This window comes from Neofelis nebulosa, chromosome 15 (assembly GCF_028018385.1).
Source record: "Neofelis nebulosa isolate mNeoNeb1 chromosome 15, mNeoNeb1.pri, whole genome shotgun sequence".
In the NCBI taxonomy this organism is placed as follows: Eukaryota; Metazoa; Chordata; class Mammalia; order Carnivora; family Felidae; genus Neofelis; species Neofelis nebulosa.
The window spans coordinates 60,312,114-60,335,726 of NC_080796.1; the positions used below are offsets into that span (position 1 = coordinate 60,312,114).

The window sequence follows — 23,613 nt, forward strand, 5'->3', positions numbered from 1 at the left end:
AAAAGTAGAAATGAAATCTCAGGGTTCACTAAGATGTATAGTTGTCTGAAACTCTAAGCTACGTTAATGTCTTTAGGCTATGTAAACAACGGTCAGGTGTTGAAGTATTCGTCTAGTTTCTCTGTGAAAGGATTTTTTTTTTTTTTTTTAGAGTAAACATGTAAGGGCTATTTCTCTACTCATGGCATCCCAAATGAGTAATGATTTAACTGTGAAGTTGGGGAGAAGAGGGGGAAACAGAACATGCTTAGATCAGCCCATTGATTTTTCTCTCTCCTAATCTGTCTTCCTGAAGGAGGGAAGGTCTATTCTCCAATCTGACTTTTATCAGTAATGAAGATTATTTTTATTTTTCATTTCCACCTTCCTGACTGCTAGGTCTAGTTTTCTTTAGGTTCCAAATTCAAGTAGGAAAACATAATATGATTTATTGACCACTCCCTAAAACTGCAACACTACTAAATGAGTGCTATTTCCTATGATAGCTGTTCTCTTCACACCTATGACATGGAAAATACCTATAAGCAAACCAGATTGGCGCTACAGGGGAGATAATATTAGGTGCTGATTATGTACAATTCCCAATGTGCTTACTTGACCTCTAGATCTTTCTCTCCTATTTTTGAAAGCTGGTTATGTACAAGCTTATGAAGCTGTAAATTTTGCTTATTTTTGGAAAGTCTGTAACTCAGATACCTTACAATTATTCCACAATTAGTGTGCTATTATTAATAATAAATACTTTGCAACCTTTAAAGATAATAATACATCAGTGTGTCATGATCTTAGGTTGGAAATAACTGTCCTAGAGAATCCCATAGTGCATCAGGCAAGCTAAGAAAAGTTTTTATTCTAACAAGGAATTCTATAATGGTCTCAACCAAGTGATCAAACTTTCTCGGAAGACAACACTATTAATTTTCTTTGAAAAGTTCAATGATTCTCCACCTATAATTCCAAATGCCTTTATTTAACCCAAAGATTTGTGTTCATCCGACTGAATATAAGTACTGTTTCCTTTTCATATTACACATGCTATCCACACACTGGAAATAGAGTAATAAACATGAGGGGATTATTAGGATGATACAAAGTTCTGACAGCATTAACCAATTGTTCTTACTGTTCAAATGCCATCATGCAGATAATTTTCACATCATTAATTATAGTGATTGTCAAGAAATGCCAGAAGTGGCATTTTTTTAGTGAAAAATAAGGTTTTAGGAAATAATACCTTGTTTAATAGGATTATATAAATGTCTGATTAGTGAATGAGTACACACTTATTATGCAAGAAACTGTTATTTGGATTCTATATTAGTACAATCATGAAAAAGAGCCAGAGTGTTATATTCTCATGCAATGGTCTGTAAAACAGATCACAATATGTTACTATAGAAAACATGCCACTGGATTGAAGGGTATAATTGAAGTTTAATTTTATTATTGAATTAAGCTGTATGGAAAATAGGGTGATCCTAATTCACAATTTTCAGCAATAATCCAACCAGTGGTACTGTTATCTTCAAAATTACTTTCAATATTTTTAGAACTCTCTCTTCTCCTATCACAAAAGTTTAAGTTTAAGGACACCTGGATCATGCTGATATTTGGAAGAAAATAAACATTCTAGTAGCAGGTTTTTGGGATGCTTTGCCAACATGGCAGATGTAGACAGATGTTCATTTCCCTTTGCAATCTGCACCATGAAGTTCAGAGTTTCCATTAACTTCAAAGAAGAGCCGGAGTACTGGAGAAACATTTAGAGTTAATAGAAAGTGCTGGACACAGGAATGTAGGTGTCTGTCAGGCAGAATTAGGTACAAAATGTAACCTACAGAAGCGTACGCCATATAGAAGTTTTAGAGCCAATCACTATGTTAAAACAAGGCCGACTCCTAACCATTTTGAAGAAGATTGTGGAACTTCAGTGCACCTACAGAACTTTATGTACTTGTCTAACTAAGTAAGCGAGTTAAGCTAGAATTTGGAAAATTGGACATTAAACAAGGAGAACAAAATGGAAACTTGAATTAGAATCACTGTTCCAATGTTTTTTAAAACGAGTTTCTCAAACTAGCTCATAGCTAAACATGTCTAGAGGCAAATATCAGAGAAGACAGAGCTAGCAGCCTGTAAAAATTTCTATTTCTTCATTCTGGCTTTAGGGAAACTAGATCTAAAAGATCTGAGTGGGGGCGCCTGGGTGGCTCAGTTGGTTGAGTGTCCAACTTCGGCTCAGATCACGATCTCATGGTTTGTGGGTTCAAGCCCTGCGTCAGGCTCACTGCTGTCAGCTTGACTGTGCACAGCCCACTCTGGATCCTCTGTGCCCCTCTCTCTCTGACCTCCCCGGCTCATGATCTCTCTCAAAAAATAAATAAAAATAAGAAATAAGAAAAATATAAAACATCTTGGGTAAATATTTTTAATAAGACAATGTGTCCCAATAGTTTGATTTCTAATAGCACCTTTAAAATCTTCATAAAAGTGGGGCGCCTGGGTGGCACAGTCGGTTGAGCGTCCGACTTCAGCCAGGTCACGATCTCGTGGTCCGTGAGTTCGAGCCCCGCGTCAGGCTCTGGGCTGACGGCTCGGAGCCTGGAGCCTGTTTCCGATTCTGTGTCTCCCTCTCTCTCTGCCCCTCCCCCGTTCATGCTCTGTCTCTCTCTGTCCCAAAAATAAATAAAAAACCTTGAAAAAAAAAATTTTAAATCTTCATAAAAGTTACAGATACAAAGATAGTCTTCATGGTTTCCCCCCATTCTGTCTCTTTCAATTTAAGTTCATGTTATTTTCTATCTCTATGGAAATGGCAGCTATGCATAAAATTACATTGTCTGCAAGAACATTAGTACTCTGATCCCACTATTTTAAAAGTCCATTTTTAACCTGAGAATTTTAAAAGCTGAACCCATATAATAGAAATACTTGGTAAATTTTCTGTAATATTATGCCCAGAGAACACTACAGATCAGTTTGTTGTAAGCCTTCCAGTATTTCTACACATTTTTGAATTAAAATATAAATAATAGATTATTTGTAATATCTTTTATTACATCACACAATGCATCATGGACATTTTCCATTCATTAACATGTAAACTAAGGTATCATTTTATAGGCAATCACATCCTAAAATTCACTTAACAATGTACCAGGATTCTACTATGCCATCTATCACAATTTATGGAAAGTTTTTTGAATATCTGAATGTTTCCAATATTTTGCTCTTACAAGTAGTGTATGTTTGAACATATGTTGTATCCATTTATGACTATTAATTTAAGATAAATTTCCTAAAGTAAATTTACTGAGGCAAATGGTATATATTAGTTTTTTCGTACAGTTTAACCATTCATCTTGCATGAAAAATTGTACCAATGAACTTACACAGATATTCCAGCAGTTTATGTAAGTTCTAGCTCCTCCATATCCTCATCAATGCTGGATAGGGTAATTATTTTTTCATCTTCGAGAATTTGATAAGCATTAAGGGCTTATCAAATAAGAAGCATCTCATTTTTATTACATTGTTTTGATTACCAGGAGCTGGCTACTGAGATTTGTAATTCCATCTCTGTTTGAAACAATTCTCAGCTAGACACAGGAAACCACAACATATATCCTCAATGTCAAAGATCTTAGCTAACATATCAATTCTCAGAATATTACCTCTTTCTATCACCAAACCTTTAAACTTACTGTATGGGTATTGATCTTCAGTTGTGTAGACTTCAGAACTATCCCTGAATAAACTGTAAGTAAGCCAGTGGGCATTTGGCGAATCAGGTGGACTCCAGGAGAGATTGATAGCAGAAGAACTTTGAACTTGTCCTCTGGGTGGAGGTTGTTGGGATGGAGCTAAATTACAATGGAGAGAGCATTTATGAGCAACGGCAATCAATAAGCACACAAGTAAACTGAAGTAAGATATCCAACAAAAAGGTCTTTCTGATTCAGGATTACTTTATCAAGAAGACATGTGGTTTACCAAGACATTAATAAACAGAGGGTACACATCATGAATTCTCTAAAACAAAGCTTTTTATCTATGAGCATAAAACAATTTTGTAGGTCAATACAGCTGACATAAACATAGTTGGAGTGGGGGGAACCACAAAAGTTTATATTAAGCACTTATTTTTCTCCTTCCTTCCTTCTTTCTTTTTTCTTTTTTTCTTTTCTTTTGAGAAACTATCCAAGGATGCATAACATTTATTTTCCACTTAATTTAAAAGTTGACATAAATAAGTTACGTTGAAACTTGGAATTTAAGGAGCATAATTTTTGGATTTTTCAAAGGAAGTTTTCCACTCCACTAAACACATATGCCTCATCCTGCCTCACAGAGCGCAATTTACAAGAAAGAGTAATAGCTGGTAATATAAATACCTATGGATGTCATGGATGTTAAACAGTCTAAATATTAGCAAGAAACAATTTTAATGTATTGTGTGAATATACCCACACCTGGTAGGGTGCAGTGGTTGTTAGGGGTGATATAATTGCTTCCATCAGGTACATAAGAGCATTCATCTCACTGTTTTAGTGATATTTTATATAATGTAAGTATACACCATGAAAACGTTGTCTCCTATTACTGTATATTTTCCTTAGTCTTCCTATTTTCCTTCATTTTCTCCCCACTCCCAGAATAGATAAAGGTAAAAGCAAAAGACAATATCTAACTATTTTTTAAGGACAATCAACCACCAGCTTATTTATCCCCTTCTGGTTTAACAACATGCATCATCCTCCATCCATTTAGAGAAGGACATCCAATCAGACTCTTTCGTTAAATAGGGTATCAAAGGTACAGATTGCTGTGTTACCTGACTTCAAAAACCATTAGTATTTTTGTTAAGAAATTTCAAAAAATCATGTGATAACGGTAGAGTTCTATTACTATTCATGTTAGGGGTCCTCAAGACCACCCCCAGGTTCAATGATTTACTAGCAGGACTTGCCAGACTTACCATAAAGTCCTACTTGTGGCTATGATTTATTATAACTAAAGGATAGAATATAATCAACAAGGGGAAAGGCACATGGGTAAGTCCAAGGGAAACCAACCATAAGGTTCTAGTCACATGGGATATGCCTAATCCCTCCCCCTCCCCGCCCAGCAATGTTAATGTTTTGTGAAAACATGTGAAATGTTGCCAAACAGGAAAGCTCATTAGAAACTCAATGCCTAGGGTTTGTACCAAGGGCTGTTTATGTAGACAGCCTTTGTCAACATGAATAACCCCCAAACTCTAGATTTCCAGAAGGACATCAGGGTTAAGCATAAACCATTTGGTCAGACAAAATTTAAGAGACAGTGAGCCACTCTGACCTGTTTTGGGGATGGCAAGAACCCTCACAAAGCCCAAGTTCCCAGATGCCAGCCAAAGGCTAACTTTGTAATCAGGTTTTTCTACAGATAAGCAGTCAGACCCACTATGTTACCTTTTTTCTAACACACAATCCCTAGCTTTTTAATTTTTGTTAATGTTTATTTTTTTTTTTTTGAGAGAGAGAGTGTGTGTGACAGAATGCAAGTGGGGGCAGGGCAGAAAGAGAGGGAGACACAGAATCCAAAGCAGGCTTCAGGCTCTGAGCTGTCAGCACACAGTCTGACGCAGGGCTCACACCCACGAACCACGAGATCATGACCTGAGCCGAAGTAGGACGCTTAACCAACTGAGCCAGCCAGGTGCCCACACAATCCGTAGCCCAAAAGGGCATAGTACTCAGGGATAGAAAGAGCTGTAAGAAGAGCATCACTTGACAGGTGCTGTGGCTACTCATGGCAGGATACAATCAGCTTAAGACTAGCTCAAAACTGCTTCTGCACTGAGACAAGAAGCTGAGGGTTAAATATTCCAACTTCTCTTCCTGCCAGCCTTTCAGCTGACTGGCAGGCTCCTGCGAGTAGCCAAAGCCAACAGGAAGTCAGAGGGTAAGGGAGCCTGCTGATGCAGACCATCCAGAATCTTGATGGAATAGAGTAGGGTGGGGAAGTATGGAGTAGGATAGTGAAGTTATCCTGCACACCAGGCAAAGACTTTCAACTAAGACCTATTACTAATTCATCAGTATTCATGAGGGATACACTCCACTTTAAAGACATGGTATAATCCAATAATAACATTTTAAGAAAGTATTTCAAGAGCACTGAATTTGAAATATACAAAATTCCATATATGATGCATAGGCTTCCTAAAGACAATGTCTCTAATCCTAAGGGAGATAATATTGATGTTATATTCTTAAAGAAAAAAAAAATATTTGAACTAGATACACTCTCACTCTTCCCTTTTATCTTGTTTTTCCTCCTTGGGAATTTGCATTGTCATATTAAATATCTAACTGTCCATATGCCTAGTTAGATACAAGACGAGAGTAGTAGCAGTCTCAAAATGACATAGTGACACAGGAAAAGAGAACCATTTCCAAAAAGGACCTTATATTTTTGAATTCTGGAATTTGCCATATATGATATGGTCATTTGCACTGGTTGAACACAGACTGACAGGCATTTGATCTGTCAGGGATTTTTAATTTAGGGCTCTACATCCTGTTGTTCTTGGTGGAACCACAAAGACTCATAAACTGGCTCATTTATAGCATTCTCAAAGAGCCTTGTAATCTATGGCAATTGAATATTTTTAGTGGATATTACTAACTATATCTAAAACTCTGCATGATATCAGGAACGCAACAGATTTCAGAGTTAAAGCAATCAAAACTGACCTTCAGACTATTTTCTAAGACAGTGAAATACTTTTTGGATGACTGGAAGAAAAATACGTTTCCATCCCGTGTCAAAGGGTATGGGAAATGATTTGCATTACTTGAAAATTTCCTTAGCAACAAACATTCACGTACACAAATACACAAATAGGCTCTTTCAAACACTTAAAGTTGATTACTTGTTATGACTATCTCTAACCACGGTCTTGTCCAACTTCACAGTATAGATGTAGCCTATTTGACATCAAAATGAGAATGTTCATAGATCTGAAGGCTTTGATGGTTCAGTACCACTTTGAGAAATAATATTATGAAATCCCGGCCCTGAGATAACCTGAACTCACCTTCTGTGTGCTGAAAGGGAATTCTGAGAAAATGGTCGCATACTCATTTATCAAAATTGCCAAGCATGACCTTTGCATAAGCCAGACTTTCTTTTAAGGAAGAATAGTATAATGTTGTGACTATATCCATTTGTTTGGGAGCCATGAGTTTTAATCGTGGCTTAGGCACTTGGGTAATTGTGTAACTGTAGTCAAATTTTGACTAGACTCTCTGAATCCTCCCCTCATCTATAGTAAAGGGAGGATTATCTACTGTTCAGGATTATTTTGCATATAAAATGAATATGTGTATGTCCCTCTTCCATGAAAGGCTGGAAACACTGTGGCTATGAGAACAGGTGTCTGGATTCCCTCTGTCCTTTGCCTTGCCATCCTTAAGGGGTTATCCCTATGTATGTGATTCCAGCTGGATGGCCACCAAGTCCACATCCAAATCTACAGGAAAAGGAAAAGGAAAAAGAAAAAGAAAAGGAGAGATGGAGGGCATGTCCTGTGGTTATGAAAGCACAACCCAGGACTCCCACACATCACTTCTGCCCAGATCATTTCAGGCAGAAGTTCGTGACATGGCCATACCTAATCACAAAGGAAGATGCAGCTATGAAGCCAGCACTTAGTGCCATTAATGCAAAACAAGTAGAAGATAGTTATTAAGAAACATTTTAAAATGTATTCTATAGATGAAATTAAAAAATAAAACAATATCTAGAAAATTATAAGAAATATTTAAAAAGTAAAAAGAGATAGGAGTGCTTCTGATTATGGCAACAAAAAGAGTTTAGACCCAAAGAGTTAAAACTCAGTGAAATCTCCAAAATAACCATTTCTGGGAGCTCTAAATCAACCACAAGCAAACAAAAAGTTAAGAACATATACCTACTCTTGAAGAACTTGGAGAGCTTTGAGTCGTAACAGTAGGAGTCTGTGGCCCTTTTGTGAGGGGCTGTTCCCATAGTACCAGTTCCACAATTAGGTGTGTTAGTTGTACCAGCAGGGCTGACTATAAACAGTAGCTTTGGTACCATAGGGCACTGACTCCATATGGGGTTGGCAGCAGGAATTCATAGCTTTGCCATCTAAAAATGGCTCAGCTGATTGGGAACAAGAGGGAAAATTCACAGGTTTGCTAGCCTGTGCATGTGCTCCCAGCGAGGTTGAGTGGGGAATTTACCAGATAATCAAGCAGGAGACCCCAGGCAGGAGAGAGCCATGGAAGACCTGAGAGAGGTTCTCCACAGATCTGTATCAGGCTGGAAAACCATGAAGCTATGGGGAAAACCATGAGAGCCAGTGAAAAGTGGAGGCCAAAGAACGGAGAACTCACTGTAACTCTGAAAACATCCCCCAACCCAGACACACATTGAATGGCAGAAGCTATATGGTCTAGAAGTATTTGAGCACAAACATTGCCCAAATATTTGGCTGCTTCAGACACAGCAGTGACTCCTAGGAAGCCAGGCTGTGAGTAAAAATTAAATTAAAAAACAAAAAAACTGGTAGAGACATCAGGAGCTGTACACTGCAGTGGAGAAATCTCCCCACCATTTAAGTCTATGCAAACTATCAAAAAAATCTAAACAACCTAAGTGTTTCCAACATACAATTACAACACACTTAAAGGAACGGCGAACTATACTCATAAAATTGGCAGTGGAGAGAAACAGATTCTGAATGATCTCTAATATTAAGTGTAGCAAAAAATACTTCATAGCAGCTATTGTAAATATGTCCTAAGAGTTAAAGGAAAATATGATGATGATGATGATGATGATGATGATTCAGTAAAAAGAAAACTTTAATGGAGAAACAGAATGTATAAAAACACTAAATTCCAGAGTTGAACAATACAATAACTAAACTTGAAACTTTCCTGAAAAGGACTCAATGGCAGATTTGAAAGGAAAGGAGAAAGAGTCAGTGAACTTGAAGATAAAGCAATAGGTAAAATGTAAAGATATAGCAATATGATTTAGCCAATCCACAGAAAGAAAGTGAAAAAAATAGACCAAACATGAACAGATCCACAGAGACCTATAAGAAAATGTCAGGTGTACCATGCACCAAAATATGTGTCATGGGATCCCCAAAATGAGAGACCGAGAAGGTGGCAGAAAATATCTGAAGAAATATTGGCTCAAACTCCCCAAATTTGGTGGAAAACATTTATCTACATTTCCATTTCCAAAAAGTACAATGAATCCAAGTAGGATACAAAGAGATTCACACTAAACATATCACAAACTGCTGAAAGACCAAAAAAACCCAAAAAAACAAAAAACAAAGCAAAAAAAAAACACTTTTAAAAGAGTAAGAGAAAATTCATTTACAGTTGAAGAAAAATACAGTTAAAGGCTGACAAAAACAATGGAGGCCATAAAGTAGTAGAATGAATTCAAAGTCAGTCCTAAAAGAAAAAGGAATACTTGTTACCAAGAATTCTATCCAGAAAATCTACCCATTGAAAGGAAGGAAGGAAGGAAGGAAGGAAGGAAGGAAGGAAGGAAGGAAGGAAGGAAGGAAGATATAGGTATTCCCAAATAATTTGAAAAAAACAGTGGGAGAATTCTTGTAGACTAGCCCTACAAAAAATACTAAGGAAATCAATCAGGCTAAAAGGAAATGACACAGAGAGTAAATAAATTGAATCACATAGAGGTAGGAAGAACACCAGAAAGGATAAATATGGAGTAAATATCAAAGACTCCGTGTATATCTGTGTGTGTGTGTATATATATTCATATTCTGTTTTTTCTTCTCAAATCACTTTTAAAAACGTATTACTGTTAAAAGAAAATAATAATTATATTAGTGCAATGTTGGATTTATTATATATACTATATATGTGTACATAGTATATATATATACTATATATATATAGTATATATATATGCAACACATACACACATTTACACGGTATGATCACTCAAAGATAGGGAAGGAAAAGAAGCCGTACCAAAAGCGTATCTCTTATATATTACCAGCATTATATCAGTATAGCCTAAAGTAGTTTGTGGCAAATGAGTATGCATACTCTAATTCATAGGGCAACTAGTAATAAAATAACACAAAATATAGATTAAAAAGTCAACAGAACATAATAAACTGATTTTCAACAAGACTAATGAGAACCAAGGGAAAAATAGTGTTTTCCATAAATAGTGCAGGAACAACTGGAAAGCCACATTCGAAATGAATGAAACTGGAGACTTAACTCACAACATATCTAAAAATTAATTCAAAATGGATCAAAGATTTAAATGTAAAAGCAAAAAGACTATAAGACTCTTACAAGAAAACATGGGGGTAAATCTTCCTAACCTTGGATTTGGTTACGGTTTCCTAGATATTACACTAAATGCATAAATAATAATAAAAAATGGATACATTGAACTGTATCAGATTTTGAAACATCCATGCTTCAAATGACACTATCAGGAAAGTGAAAAGTAAACCCAGTTGGGGAAGACATTTGTAAATCATATATCTAATAAAGGACATGCACCTAGAATATGTAAAGAACAGTTACAGCTCAGTAATAAAGACAAATAACCCAATGAAAAACTAGGCAAATAACTTGAATAGACTTTCTCCAGAAAAGATAAACAGATGGCCAATAACTATGAAAAGATGCTCAGTATTACTAATCATTAGAGAAATGCATATCAAAACTACAATGAGATAGCATCTCATATATATTAGATGGCTGTGATAAATACAAAATAACAATGTTGGCAAAGATATAGAGAATCTGAGCCATTGTGTACTGTTGGTGGGAATTTAAAATAGTAAAGCTGGTGTGGGAAATAGTATGGCAGTTCCTCAAAAAAATTAAAAGTAGACGTACCATATGATCTAGAATCCCTCTTCTGTTATATACCCAACAGAACTGAAAGCAGTCATTGAAAGCAGTCTTGAAGAAATGGCTATACACCCATACCCATAGCAGCATTACTCACAGAAGCCAAAACATGGAAGCAACCCACAGGCCCACCGACAGATGAATGGATAAGCAAAATATGGTACATGCATATGATGGAATATTCTTCAGAATTAAAAGGAAGGGAATTATAAGATAAGCTACAAAATGGATGACCCTGGAGGACATATGCTAACTGAAATAAGCCACTCACAAAAAGGCAAATATTTTGTGATTTTACTTATATGAGGTTCTTAGATTATTCAAAATTATAGAGAAAATAAAATTGTGATTGCCAGGGGCTGGGGTCAAATGGGAGATATTATTGTTTAATTGGTACACAGTTTCCATTTTACAAGTTGTAAAGAGTTATGGAGATGCACGGCAGTGATGGTTGCACAACATTATGATTGAATTTAATATAAATTAACTGTGCATTTAAAAATGGCTAATACGGTCAATTTTATCTTGTATATATTTGACAACAAAAATATTTTTAAAGTGTTAGTTACAAAAGCTTCTATGATAAGTAAGGATAAAGAAAAAGCTATGAGTGATAAAAAGATGGATAAATAACCAAGGATAAACATAGCAGTGAACAGTGTCAAGAAGACTTAAACACAAATGAGATATGGACAGTTTATAAATAAATATAAATATATATATTTACATATATATTTTATGTCTATTTTATAGACATATATATGTCTATATATAATACATATAATATATATTAATATATAATATATTAATATATTTTACATATATTTACATATTTTATATATATTTAATACATAATATATAAATTTATATATATATATTTCATTAAGTTCATAGTAAGAAGTTTAGGGAAATTGAAATTTCATCCACTAGTAAAGCTCAGAAAAGGAAGAACCATTTAATACCTGTTTTGCTAGTGTCTCTCCTATTAAGGAGAATGGCCACAATTCCTAAAGCATGAAACAAATATTGATAGGAAAGAAATGAATCATAAAATAAGGAAGCAGATTTTAACGAGGTTCTAACTAACTATCTTCTCTGAATTCAATTCTCCTGCATTCTGGAAATTATATGCTCAGATTCCCAATTCAACTTTCTGTCAAAAAAAAAAAAAAAGAAGGAAAAAATAACAGATGAAACTGCTAAACTATTGCCAGTGGCCTCTAAAGAAGGGGAAAAGATAATAGTCATAATCCCATGGTTCCCAAACTGTGTAGAAGGACACCATGAAACATACTAATGTTCCTGAAAAACACATGCTTGACATCTGTTGGACACAGAGCAAAATACCAGCCCGAGGTAGTTCACAGTTTCAACAATAGATAGCACTACATTCCTTCCAATAGCATCCTATCTTTGTGAAGCTGCTTGTTCCGGCTGTTGCTAGGATAACAAGCAAGTACCATGTAAAAATCGAGGTGGAACAGGAAGGAAAGCAGGCTCCCTTCCTACCCATGCCACAACCAGTATTTCCCGTGCCCTGTGCTCACTCCCTTGTATTGCCAGTATGTCCATCATTTCTGCTATGTTTCGAGCTCCTTTAAAGGCAGGAATCCTGTCTATTTTTTTTTTCTAAAATGAATGACCTGTGTTGATACTGGGCTTCTAACTTTGCACAGTGTTGGGTAAATTTTGTGAAACACAAACCTAAAACAGCAGCAGCAACAACTACCATAAGTAGTTGAAGGAATGTATTCATCACCAAGGATCACAAGTTTAGAGAGAAAATTTAGTATGTATATATATATAGACATATTGTGTGTGTGTGTGTGTGTGTGTGTGTGTATATATATATATATATTCTTATATATTCTTATATATTCTTTCTGTATAAAAACTTTTCTATTCCTAATTATTTTTCTATATATGTGTGTGTGTGTGTGTATATATATATATATATATATATTCTTCTATATACTATCTACTATATATATACCTAATATACTATATACTATATACTATATATACTATACTAATACTATATAGTATACTATATACTAATATACTATATACTATATATACCTAATTATTTTTCTATATATGTGTGTGTGTGTGTATATATATATACATATATATATATATGTATATATATATATATATATATTCTTCTATATACACACACACATATATAGAAAAATAATTAGGAATAGAAAATTTTTTAACTATTAAAATTGGAAGCATTTGGAAAGATACGAAGGCTTAGCCCAGAGAAGGAAAGATATAACATAAAAGTAAATGTCTACCACTGCTAAGAAATGTAGGCCAGGTGTTCAGTGAACCAACCTGCCCAGTTCTACCTAAGGTATAGTTCCTAGACTGTGTCTTAGGTGTAAGAATAAGTATAAAAAAGTGGATCAGATGCCAATATTTTCACACAAAATTAGAGGCAGAACCAATCAAAAACTGCTAAGATTCAGTATGTTGTATCCTAAGTTTGTCACAAAATGCTGATCTACAACTGACATCCAAAGCAATATGCTGGAATTCGTGTTGCACACAAATAAATCAACTCTATAACTAATCAATGAATGATAAATATTCTCAGTGAAATCCAGATTTGTTTAGACTGTATTTACACAAAGGCAATCATGACAGTCCTTTCCCAAAAGAAGCATAAATACCTATACTGTTATTTATACTAACATCCAGAGAAACCAAATGAAACACGGGATACTGAAGATAAAGTACATAGGCACAAAATCTGAATATGTCTTGTTAACCATTAGCCACACCCTGTCTTCCACTATCTCAAAATCTAGTATAGCTGCTGTGGAGCCCAATATTATATTAGGTAATTCTCTGTCTCTTAAATGTAGATAACACAGTTCCTAGTATGTTTGTTTATGATGATTTGTCCTGACTTATGGCATTTCTTAGCATTGTGACTCATGATAGTCCCAGGACACCCCAAGGAGAACATGCATTGTACAATATGTTATAGAGGGTTCCTTACCACATGTTCTCAGCAGGCATTTCTTAGGAATTCTGGAAAATGTAAGGATATATGATCTTGAAATAAATATAAATAAATCATCAATATGCTATGAAACTTAGGCTTGCAGGTTACTTGAGAAGTCAAGTCAAGACACTGGAGAATGGTATTTAAAAGTCTGAAGATACTAAGGTGTAATCTTTAACTTCCAGGAGTTAAAAATAGAAATGTGAGAGATGTTTAAACAACTAATACAACTTACTGTAGAAGAAATATGAAATATAGTAGTAATATGCTGTGATAATAATAATTGCTACAATAAACAAATGTTGATAGGAAAGAAGTGCATCATGAAATAAGGAAGCAGATTATAAGTGAGGGTCTAAACAATAATAGCACATACCCATAAAATTTGGAGGATAGAAAAACATAACTCATCATAAATAAGAATAAATCTTCCATTTGGTATAGAAAATTGGCTGCAAATATCCTTCTTTGGTGGGGTCACCAATCATTTTGTTTTAACCAGGAGTGTTAATTTTTTGCACTGAAAGTCCTATCACTGGAAAGTCCAACATCTGGGGAAAACCGGGACTCTTGTCACCACTAGAGTGATTCCATTCTTTTTTTTTTTTAATTTTGTTTTTAATGTTTATTTATTTTTGAGAGAGAGAGAGAGAGAGAGAGAGAGAGAGCGCGTGCGCGAGCATGAGTGGGGGAGGGGCAGAGAGAAAGGGAGACAGAATCAGAAGCAGGCTCTAGGCTCTGAGCTGTCATCACAGAGCCGATGTAGGGCTCGAACTCACAGACCCGAGATCATGACCTGAGCCGAAGTCGGAGGCTCAACCGACTGAGCCACCTAGGCGCCCCTAGAGTGATTCCATTCTAACAAAATATTGTAAATTTCCCGCTACTTACATAATAACCATTTTCAATAATCTCATCAAGGGAAAAGAACGTGTTTCATTTCATGTAGTTTTTTTGGGGTTTTTTTTGTTTTGTTTTTTTTCCATTTCTCACCGAAATCCTCCACATTTTGCCTAAGCTTTTCTGATGGGTTCTCAGTGGAGAAGGAAAATAACGAGACACTCTTTCCTGCATGATCTTCCACCCACCAGCACAGGGCCAGAGTTCACTTACTTTTGCTGCAGCCCAGTGGATTGTTCACATCCAAATGGCTTGCCCTGGGAACACAAGTATCACACTTGGAGCCAGTGACAAATCGTTTACAGAAACACTGGCCCGTGACCAAGTGACAGGTTTCATTCAAGGCTCCTGAGAGATGACAATTGCAAGGCTGACATCTGAAAACAAGACAAATAAACCATCAAAGAGAATAATGTTTTGATTAATAATTCATAGTATAAGTTACATCTATCAATAACATTGTGAAATAAGATGGTCTGTTTTAGCCAATCTATTGAAAAGAATGCTTGAGCTAAACAAACAAATACAAAATCAAACAAGACAGAAAAAGAATATTTAACAAAATGTTGCTCACAATAAAATCTCTATGAAGCCTCCTCTTTGTAAACTAATTAATGGCAAAAAAATGTTATATTGCTTTTTTCATGCTACAATACATCTTATGGATTCTTTTGAATGCCAGCTGCTCAATTAAGAATACTGTAAATTTTGCTTTCTCACAAAAGTAGCTCCTCTGAAAGCTAAAAATTTAGATTAGGTACCCATAAATCATCTTTCCAAGTATCTACCAAGTTATAAAATATAACACCGGTATGATAACCACTGATCTCCCTAAAAATCTTGAAATTCTATATTTAGTCTTACAAAGAATAAATTTCACTAAGAGTTTGAGGAAGACATGTTCCAATACTGCCGATGCCTTAATATAGGTTATATTTCATTTTCCATTTTATGCACTGAACTCATTTATCCAGAATGGTTGGTGAATAGAGCATTCTTCTGATCTATGAAAAGATGCTAATGATATAAATATCATGAGATGACTTCGTTCCAACTTCAATTTCTTGGACCTAAAGTTGCTTGTAGAAATCACTATCCTGGCATCTTGCCATGATAGAATCCAAAACCTGTTTCCTCTGAGTAAATTATTCAAATTCATGGCCAATGCCAATGTCATTGATTAGGGTACGCAATTTTGGCACCAGGAAGTGTTGGAGAAGCAAAAACAGCACATGTAAAAAAGACAACTCACTTGTAAATGGGAACTTTCCATGTGGTGCATTTAAAATAACATTAAATGGATTCACCTCTATTTTCTAATAAAGATGCTGGAGGCATAGTTTCTTTATCCCCCCTGCAACTTCTACAGTGTGATCTCTCGGGTAATCATTCAACACCCTTAAAAAGGCCGATAAAAACTAAAGACTGTTAAATAAGCTGCAAATTTGTTTTATGGACTAATATCACCTTGGGAATAAATAAAGTACAGTTTCTCTTGAAAACCCCTACACTGTAGTTTGCCCTTTTTATGTCATGATCAAAGGACATTCCCCCCCTACCAACAACTATATTAAGTCCTTTATGTATACAGACATTGCATCAAAACTCCATTTCAAATAGATGTTTTATTTAGGCTCCTTAAGTATCAGAGCTGAAGAAAATTATGCATGGAAATTAAAGTGGAATTATAGAAGCAACAAAATATTTGAGTTGCTCTTAATTTCATTATATGCTATTACTTAGAGCATATTGTTTGTAGGCTTTTAATGTAATATTGGTAAAGCATAAACAATAAGAGGCAAGCTTCTCCCAATGCATATATATATATCACCACACCAGTCATGAATAAGTCTCTTGAGTATTCAGTTTTTATTACCATTCACTCATGAGACAATCACACTTACTTTACATACAGTACATTTAGAGTAATAGTTTCCAGTGTATAACGCAATTCCTTTCCTTGATGTAGTTCTATTTTCTTCCAGCTAGCTGCTACACGCTTAACTCCAAGTTAGCTCTGTCAATATCCATGGGATATTAAGTTCTGAATCCAAATGGAATAAATAAATCCCTTCTTAGGAAAGCATGCAATGTTTTGAGTAATTAAATGTGACTATTCCTGATTTTATATTCTCTTATCCCAGCTGGTGTTATATCTAACTTATCTGACTTGTTATAATTGCTTGACTTCAGTAAGAGAGAATTTTACCTGAATGAAGTTCATAGGAGACTTCCCTGAATATTATAGTTTGTTTCTAACCCAAAGGGCACTGGGGATGATTTTGTAATTGAGGTTTAAGTAAAATGATTCCTATAAATTTCTCAGCCACTCAAATATAATTTTAAACATTTCCAAGACTCTTTTTAGCAAATCAGCTACAAGTCTGATGTCATTTGATAAGTTATCCCTTCTCAAGAGCACCTCCTACATGAAATATATTTCACATTTATTAAAACAAAATTATACATAATAAAGGAGAAGACATTTTAAGCTTAGAAAGAGAAACACCAAACTAAGATGAATTGTGATATTGATTTTGTCAGGATAAATGGTTTTTGTAATATTAATATAAAGAAACCTTCATTACACCGACTCTCCTGGTACAGGCAGAGCTTCTCCCGCAATCTGTTTAAAATCTTCATTTTTCATCCTTATGGGAAAACCTCACTTGCTAAATGGATTTCATAAAGAGTAATCTGTCAAGATTTATATAGATAAACAATTTGTGATGTTTATTGACCAGTTCATTATGGTAAACAAAACAGGAGTAAAGCATCGCTAATCTCTGCCAGCACTCTGCTATTACAGTTCTGTTTGGGCCTTTATGTAACTCAGTGTTTACTGAGTACAATGGGAAATAAGTTAATTGGCCTCTGTTCCTTAAATCACAAACCTCATATATTTTCCTTTCCACAGAACTTAGTCCAGTTGTGCAAATAGTAAGAGGAAGAGCCATCCTACTTATTATTATTGCAAAACATCACTATTAATAAAGGAGTGTATTTCAATGATGCATTTCATTGTCAGAAGCTTCATCATCTAAGAGAGAGCTATACTAGGAGGTCCAAGGATGTATTCCAGGATATAGATCATTTTACTGACATTTCTCTTTGAACACCTCTCTTCTATCGGGGGATTCAACTCAAGGGTACCATCAAATGTTTTTATACATATTGATTGACATAAACAGTATTCATTGAGGTCTAATTATGTTCTATGACTGGAAGAGACACTGAGGACATAAAGAGGAAAAAGATAGAATTGTCCCTGTCTTCAAAGAGCTCACAGTCTAGCAAGAAAGATAAAATACAGCCTTAATAAAGATATATGCAGACTCTGTGGGCACAGAAAAGGACAAAACTAGTTAGTCTGGCAGGAGGGAAAGGGACAGCGAAAGGAATATTAAGAAGGCATCTTGGGGGAGCTTGGGTGGCTTAGTCATTTAAGCATCTGACTCTTGGTTTCAGTTCAGGTCATGGTCTTGCAATTCGTGGGTTCAAGTTCCACATTAGGCTTCACGCTGGCGGTGCAGAGCATGCTTGGGATTCTCTATCTCTCTCCCTCTCTCTCTGCCCCTCTCCTGCTCATGCTCTCTCTCTCACTCTCTCTCAGAGTAAATAAACTTCAAAAAAGAAAAAAAGAAGGAATCTTGGAAGAGATGTTTGAGCTGAATATTAAAAGTTGAATAGGAATATGCCACGCAGGCCAGAGAGGGACAAAAGAGAGAGAAAAGGGAAACATCAGGAGAGGGTATGAGGTTATAAGCAATTCAAAATTTGGGGGTAAAATTCAGAATGGGAGGGGTAACAGACAAAACTAACTGAGAAAGCTAAGCAGAGGCAAGATATTGCCAGAAAAGGTGCAACAGTGACAGTGGTAAGGAGCAACGGAAAGGAGAGAGAGAGAGAGATTTAAGAAATGATGAGTAACTAAAATCAGGAGGATGAGGCAGACACATTGAAAAGAGAAGCAAAGAAGGGCACAGAGTTACTTCCAGTTTTCTAATTTGCTGACAGGTGTGATGGGGACACCATTTGACACAAAGAATGGATGAAGAAGAAATCTCAAATTGCTGAGGGATTGTAGACAAGGGTTGTTAATGATTATTAATGAATAAAACAGAAAGAAATGTTAAGGAGACTTTAATCTGGAGAAATTGGCCAAAGTTTCGATCAGTCCCTAGCACAAAGACTTGCACACAGTAAAGGTTCAATAAATAAATATTGTTGAATAAATGAATGAAAAAAGCACTAGGAAAGCTTTAGACTCGGAATAGGACACCACAGATAAATCAAATGTGACACGTAGCTCTAAGAACAATTTAGCTCTTTCGAGGCCTTTTTGATCAGCTTAGCTGTCCCCCCAGCTAACTTCTCCGCCAAGGAAGAGAATGCTTTCTTCAAGATTGGCCTAAGCTTTGACTGACTAAGACAAAAATCATATGACTTCATTCCTATGAGGACTTTAAGAGACAAAACAGATGAACGTAAGGGAAGGGAAACAAAAATAATATAAAAACAGGGAGGGGTACGAAACATAAGAGACTCATAAATATGGAGAACAAACTGAGGGTTGCTGGAGGGGTTGTGGGAGGGGGGATGGGCTAAATGGGTAAGGGGCATTAAGGAATCTACTCCTGAAATCATTGTTTCACTATATGCTAACTAATTTGGATGTGAATTTTAAAAAAATTAAAAATAAAATTTTAAAAATAAATAAATAAATAAAAGACTGGCCTAAGCTTTGAAACCTTAATGCCAGCAGAGTTCTCCATTCAGTCCTCTAGTTCAGGATCCCATGAGTACTAGAGTGCCCTCTAGAGGAGGTTGGTTTTCTGCTCGTTAAGATTATATTTCCTCTTTGCAGCGGAACTGTGGCTCCCTGAGGTTCTTAGTTTTGTTTGTTTTTGTCACAGCCTACTAATAGCATTGGATTCTTTTGGAACTGGAATCAGAGTTACAGGAGAGGGGTGGGGGGCTCGGAGATGCTTCTTGTGTGAACTGAAAACCAGACTCACATGGCTTATTGGAGAGGAAGTGAGAATAGTATTGTCTCATCTAGAAGGGAGGAGTTAACAGTAGCCAGTCTACCCTCTCTGGTGAAGCCTTCCCAGGCACAGATAAAGGGACTCATCATGACTAAACCTGGGCAATGACTCTTTTGCATCCAGGCAACAATGACATCTGAGTCCAAGGAGGTAGCATTCCTGTCATTTAGAGAAGAGCTTGCTTAGCAGGGTTCTACATCTGAGACCCCTACCCCTTTCCCCTTTGTTGACACTCTACCTAATCGCAGAGATTGTCTCACATATCAGTCACCAAAACAAATATTGTAAAGAAATAAAACCTCAGAACATCCACTACATTAATAATATATGTTGACATCTAGAAGAAACTCTAGTGTCATTTTCCTTAACCTCCGCATTATAGGAGCATAATAACTTGGAGGTATGATAAGAGATTCAAATTCTTAGTTTTTGCAGGTAGAAGAGAGATTACACTTATTCTCTGTGGCCCCAGCAGGCATAAATAAGACTAGGCAAAAAAAAGTTACAGGGATGAAATTATGTTTCTCAGAATTAGAGTTGTCTGAAACAAACATGAGTTGCTTCATGAGACAAAGAGGAACTTTCAGTTCCATGTTTTTGAGCAGAAGCTGAGTGACCAGTTAGTCTGAAAAGGTGATTTATGCAGAGAAATGTATAGGGCAGAGTTTAGCCAAAATTACTTTAAGATTCTTTCCAAGTCTAAGAAGCTATGATTTTATGATGCTTGGTGGAAATAAGTGACTTGCCCAAGGTGACAGTGAATCTGGTAACAGGATCAGCAATCTTTATGTATAAAGAAACAGATAGTAAATATTTTAGGCTTTGTGGGCCATGTGATCTCTGCCTCTCTAGTAGTATGAAAGCAGTCTTAGGCAATACATAAAGAATGAATATTGCTGTGTTCTAATAAAGCTTTATTTCCACAAACAGATGCAGGCCATAGTTGGCTGAACTCTGGTACAATAGGTTGAATTAAGACCCCTCAACAATGTCCAAGTCCTAATATCTGGAACTTGTGAATATGTTACACCTTACTTGGTAAAAAGGAACTTGCAGAAGGGATTAAGTTAAGGATTTTGAGATGGAGAAATTATCCTGGATTATCCAAAAGTACCCAATGTAATCATAAGGTGACAGGAAGAAGCCAGGAAGGGGATAGCCAGAGTGAAAAGTTGGAAGAACATAAGCAGAGGTCAGAGAAGAGAGAAAACATTATTCTGCTAGTTTGGAACATGAAGGAAGGAGCCACGAGCTAAGGAATGTAGGTGGCCTCTCAAACTGGGAAAAGCAAGAAAGTGGATTTTCTCCTAGAGTGTCCAAAAGAAACATAGGCCTACTGACACTTTGATTTTAGCCAGTAAAACTAATTTAGGACTTCTGATCTCCAGAACTGTAAGAGAATAGAGTAATGTTGCCTTGAGCCACTAAATTTGTAGTAATGTATTACAGCAGTAATAAGAAATCAATATACTTGGTCAAGTGGAAAAGTCATAACTGGACCCGATACCCTGATGCCCAACACTGAGGTATTCCCATTAAATAACACTGAATAAATGCTATTAATTTATAAAAATGGGCCTTTCTTAGAGAATAATACAGACTCTATGTTAAAGAAAAAATATATTGTTTAGTGGTCATGGAAGACTGAAAAAAAATGATCACAATTCCTCACCCCTCTTCTTATGAAGACCCTTTGCAACCAACTGCACAATTCCATCATCCAAAAGTAGAATCTATTTCCCCACTCCTAAATATGGGTTGGCCTGTGACTTATTTTAGCCAATAGAATAAGGCAACAGTGATCATGTGACAGTCTCGAGTGTGGGCCTCAAGTATCCTGGCACACATCTGCTCTCTTTCTGGGTACTCTGCCACTGCTTTGTGAGCAAACCATGGCTAGACTGCTAGATGACCAGAGATGCATAGCCCTTTTACTCCCACAGCCCTAGACAGCAGCCAGCTGCCCAACAAAGTGTCCCTGTGGAGCTTGAATCTGTGAGGCACATTCCCCAATATTCCCACTCTCACACCACGGACGGCTATAAGTTGACAAGTAAATTATCTGCTTTCATTTGAAGTCATTGATCTGGTTCTCAAAGAAAGACCAGTTGAGATCAATTGGAAAGACACATGTGAAACGATTAACAGACCAAATCTATCCCTCAGTGTTCAAACGGAGAATGTTTGCAGTAAAACCAAAAATAATCTGGTCGTAGAAGAGTTTTACTTCATCGTATGTTTTTAGGAGTCTGAGCCTTTAGGTTCTCTGGCCAGCCTAGATGCAAATTTCCTACCACTTGAGGTAAATTTCAGTTCAGTATGTGTCAGCTGGTAAGATACCAGTAGTGATACTTCTAGCTCCGAGCTCCTTGAGGCTTAAAAAGGACAAAAGACAACCAAAGAACACACAGAGAAGAAGTCATTAGAGGAGAAATTTTGAGGGACTGTGACAAGTGGGTGGTATGTAAGGAAAACAGTGGTGCGCCAGATGAACGGAGCAGTCTTGGCCATGGGAAGGAAGAATCATACTTACAGGTCAGCTTGAGGACAGCACCAGGGAGTACATATAGTGTGTCAAAAATGACTCTCAACTACCAATTGAGACGAATTGAATGTGGCCCATTTTTGTCTCATTGTTTTTGGTTTAGACAAATACGATATGCTTTTTTTTTTTTTTTTTTTTGCTTTATTGATTTTTTTTAGTGGGCAGACTTTTTTTGCTTCATTGTTTTCGATACTGATTAAATCATGTTTGCTTTATATGTCAGAGGTAAACAGAGTGATTTTTGCACTTGGATCAGCTTTTTAAAATATTGCCCCCTTTTTGTGATAGGTAACTTTTGAAGAATGAACCACTTGGATGAAAACAGGCAAATGATTTTCCAGCTTGTTATTGTTGTGTTTGGTGGATTTTTGCTTTTGTTTCTGCATTTTAGGGTGAGGGCCTATTTTATTTATTTTGTCCTTGGGAGTATACAAAAAGCCTAGAAAATAAGCCAAGAGAAAAATGTAGCAGACATAACTGTGTCCCATAAAGAGAACTTGAAGAAGGGGAGGGGGGTGTGTGTGTGAACTTCATGGAGGGTTAAATAAGATCCCTTGAATATATAATTGGAAAAAGCAGATGAGGAAGTCAATCTATTTTCTAAATCAATAAAGAGATCCAATGACATTTGCATCTTTTCCTTGCGTAACAATAAAACACTTACAATCTGTTGTAGAATTTTGTAATTTAGTGAAAAAAAAGTGTATTTGCAAGTATCTACCACAGTACCTAGTTCAAAATAAATTCAAGTGATTTTAGTTGATTTTCCTTCTTTTGAAAAAAATTTTTGTCATCAGGCCATCAATAGGTATTTTCCTATGCAGCATGTCTGTATGTATTTGAAGTTTTCCTTCAAGAAACAAAGTTCCTTCTACTAAATGGAACCGCATATATTTTAGTCATCTTTGTGCACATTTTCAAGAGTCAACGTTAGTGTGTGTGTGTGTGTGTGTGTGTGTGTGTGTACACACACACACACAATAACAACCAGCAGTCAACAAAGAGATTTCAATATCATTCAGGAAAGGAATGGAAAACATAAAAAAGAATAAAATCCATTTTTATCTCTTCTCAATGATGAGCAGAAGTATAAACTCAAGCAATTCTCAGTGTCATATTTTGAAATATCCTTTGCTCTGACCTTCTGTGCCCGAAGATTTC

At 36.0% G+C, this 23,613-nt stretch overlaps 1 protein-coding gene across 2 annotated transcripts in view; it reads right to left on the reverse strand.

The window, feature by feature from the left end:
* Positions 1-23,613, reverse strand: part of USH2A (usherin) — a 745,506-nt gene that overhangs the window by 538,657 nt on the left and 183,236 nt on the right. For both annotated transcript variants that reach the window (XM_058701414.1, XM_058701413.1), the window contains 2 exons: positions 15,073-15,236; positions 3,705-3,863 (listed from right to left, as the gene is read on the reverse strand). In XM_058701414.1, coding sequence (XP_058557397.1) covers positions 3,705-3,863; positions 15,073-15,236 — 323 coding nt within the window. The remainder of the gene's footprint in view (positions 1-3,704; positions 3,864-15,072; positions 15,237-23,613) is intronic.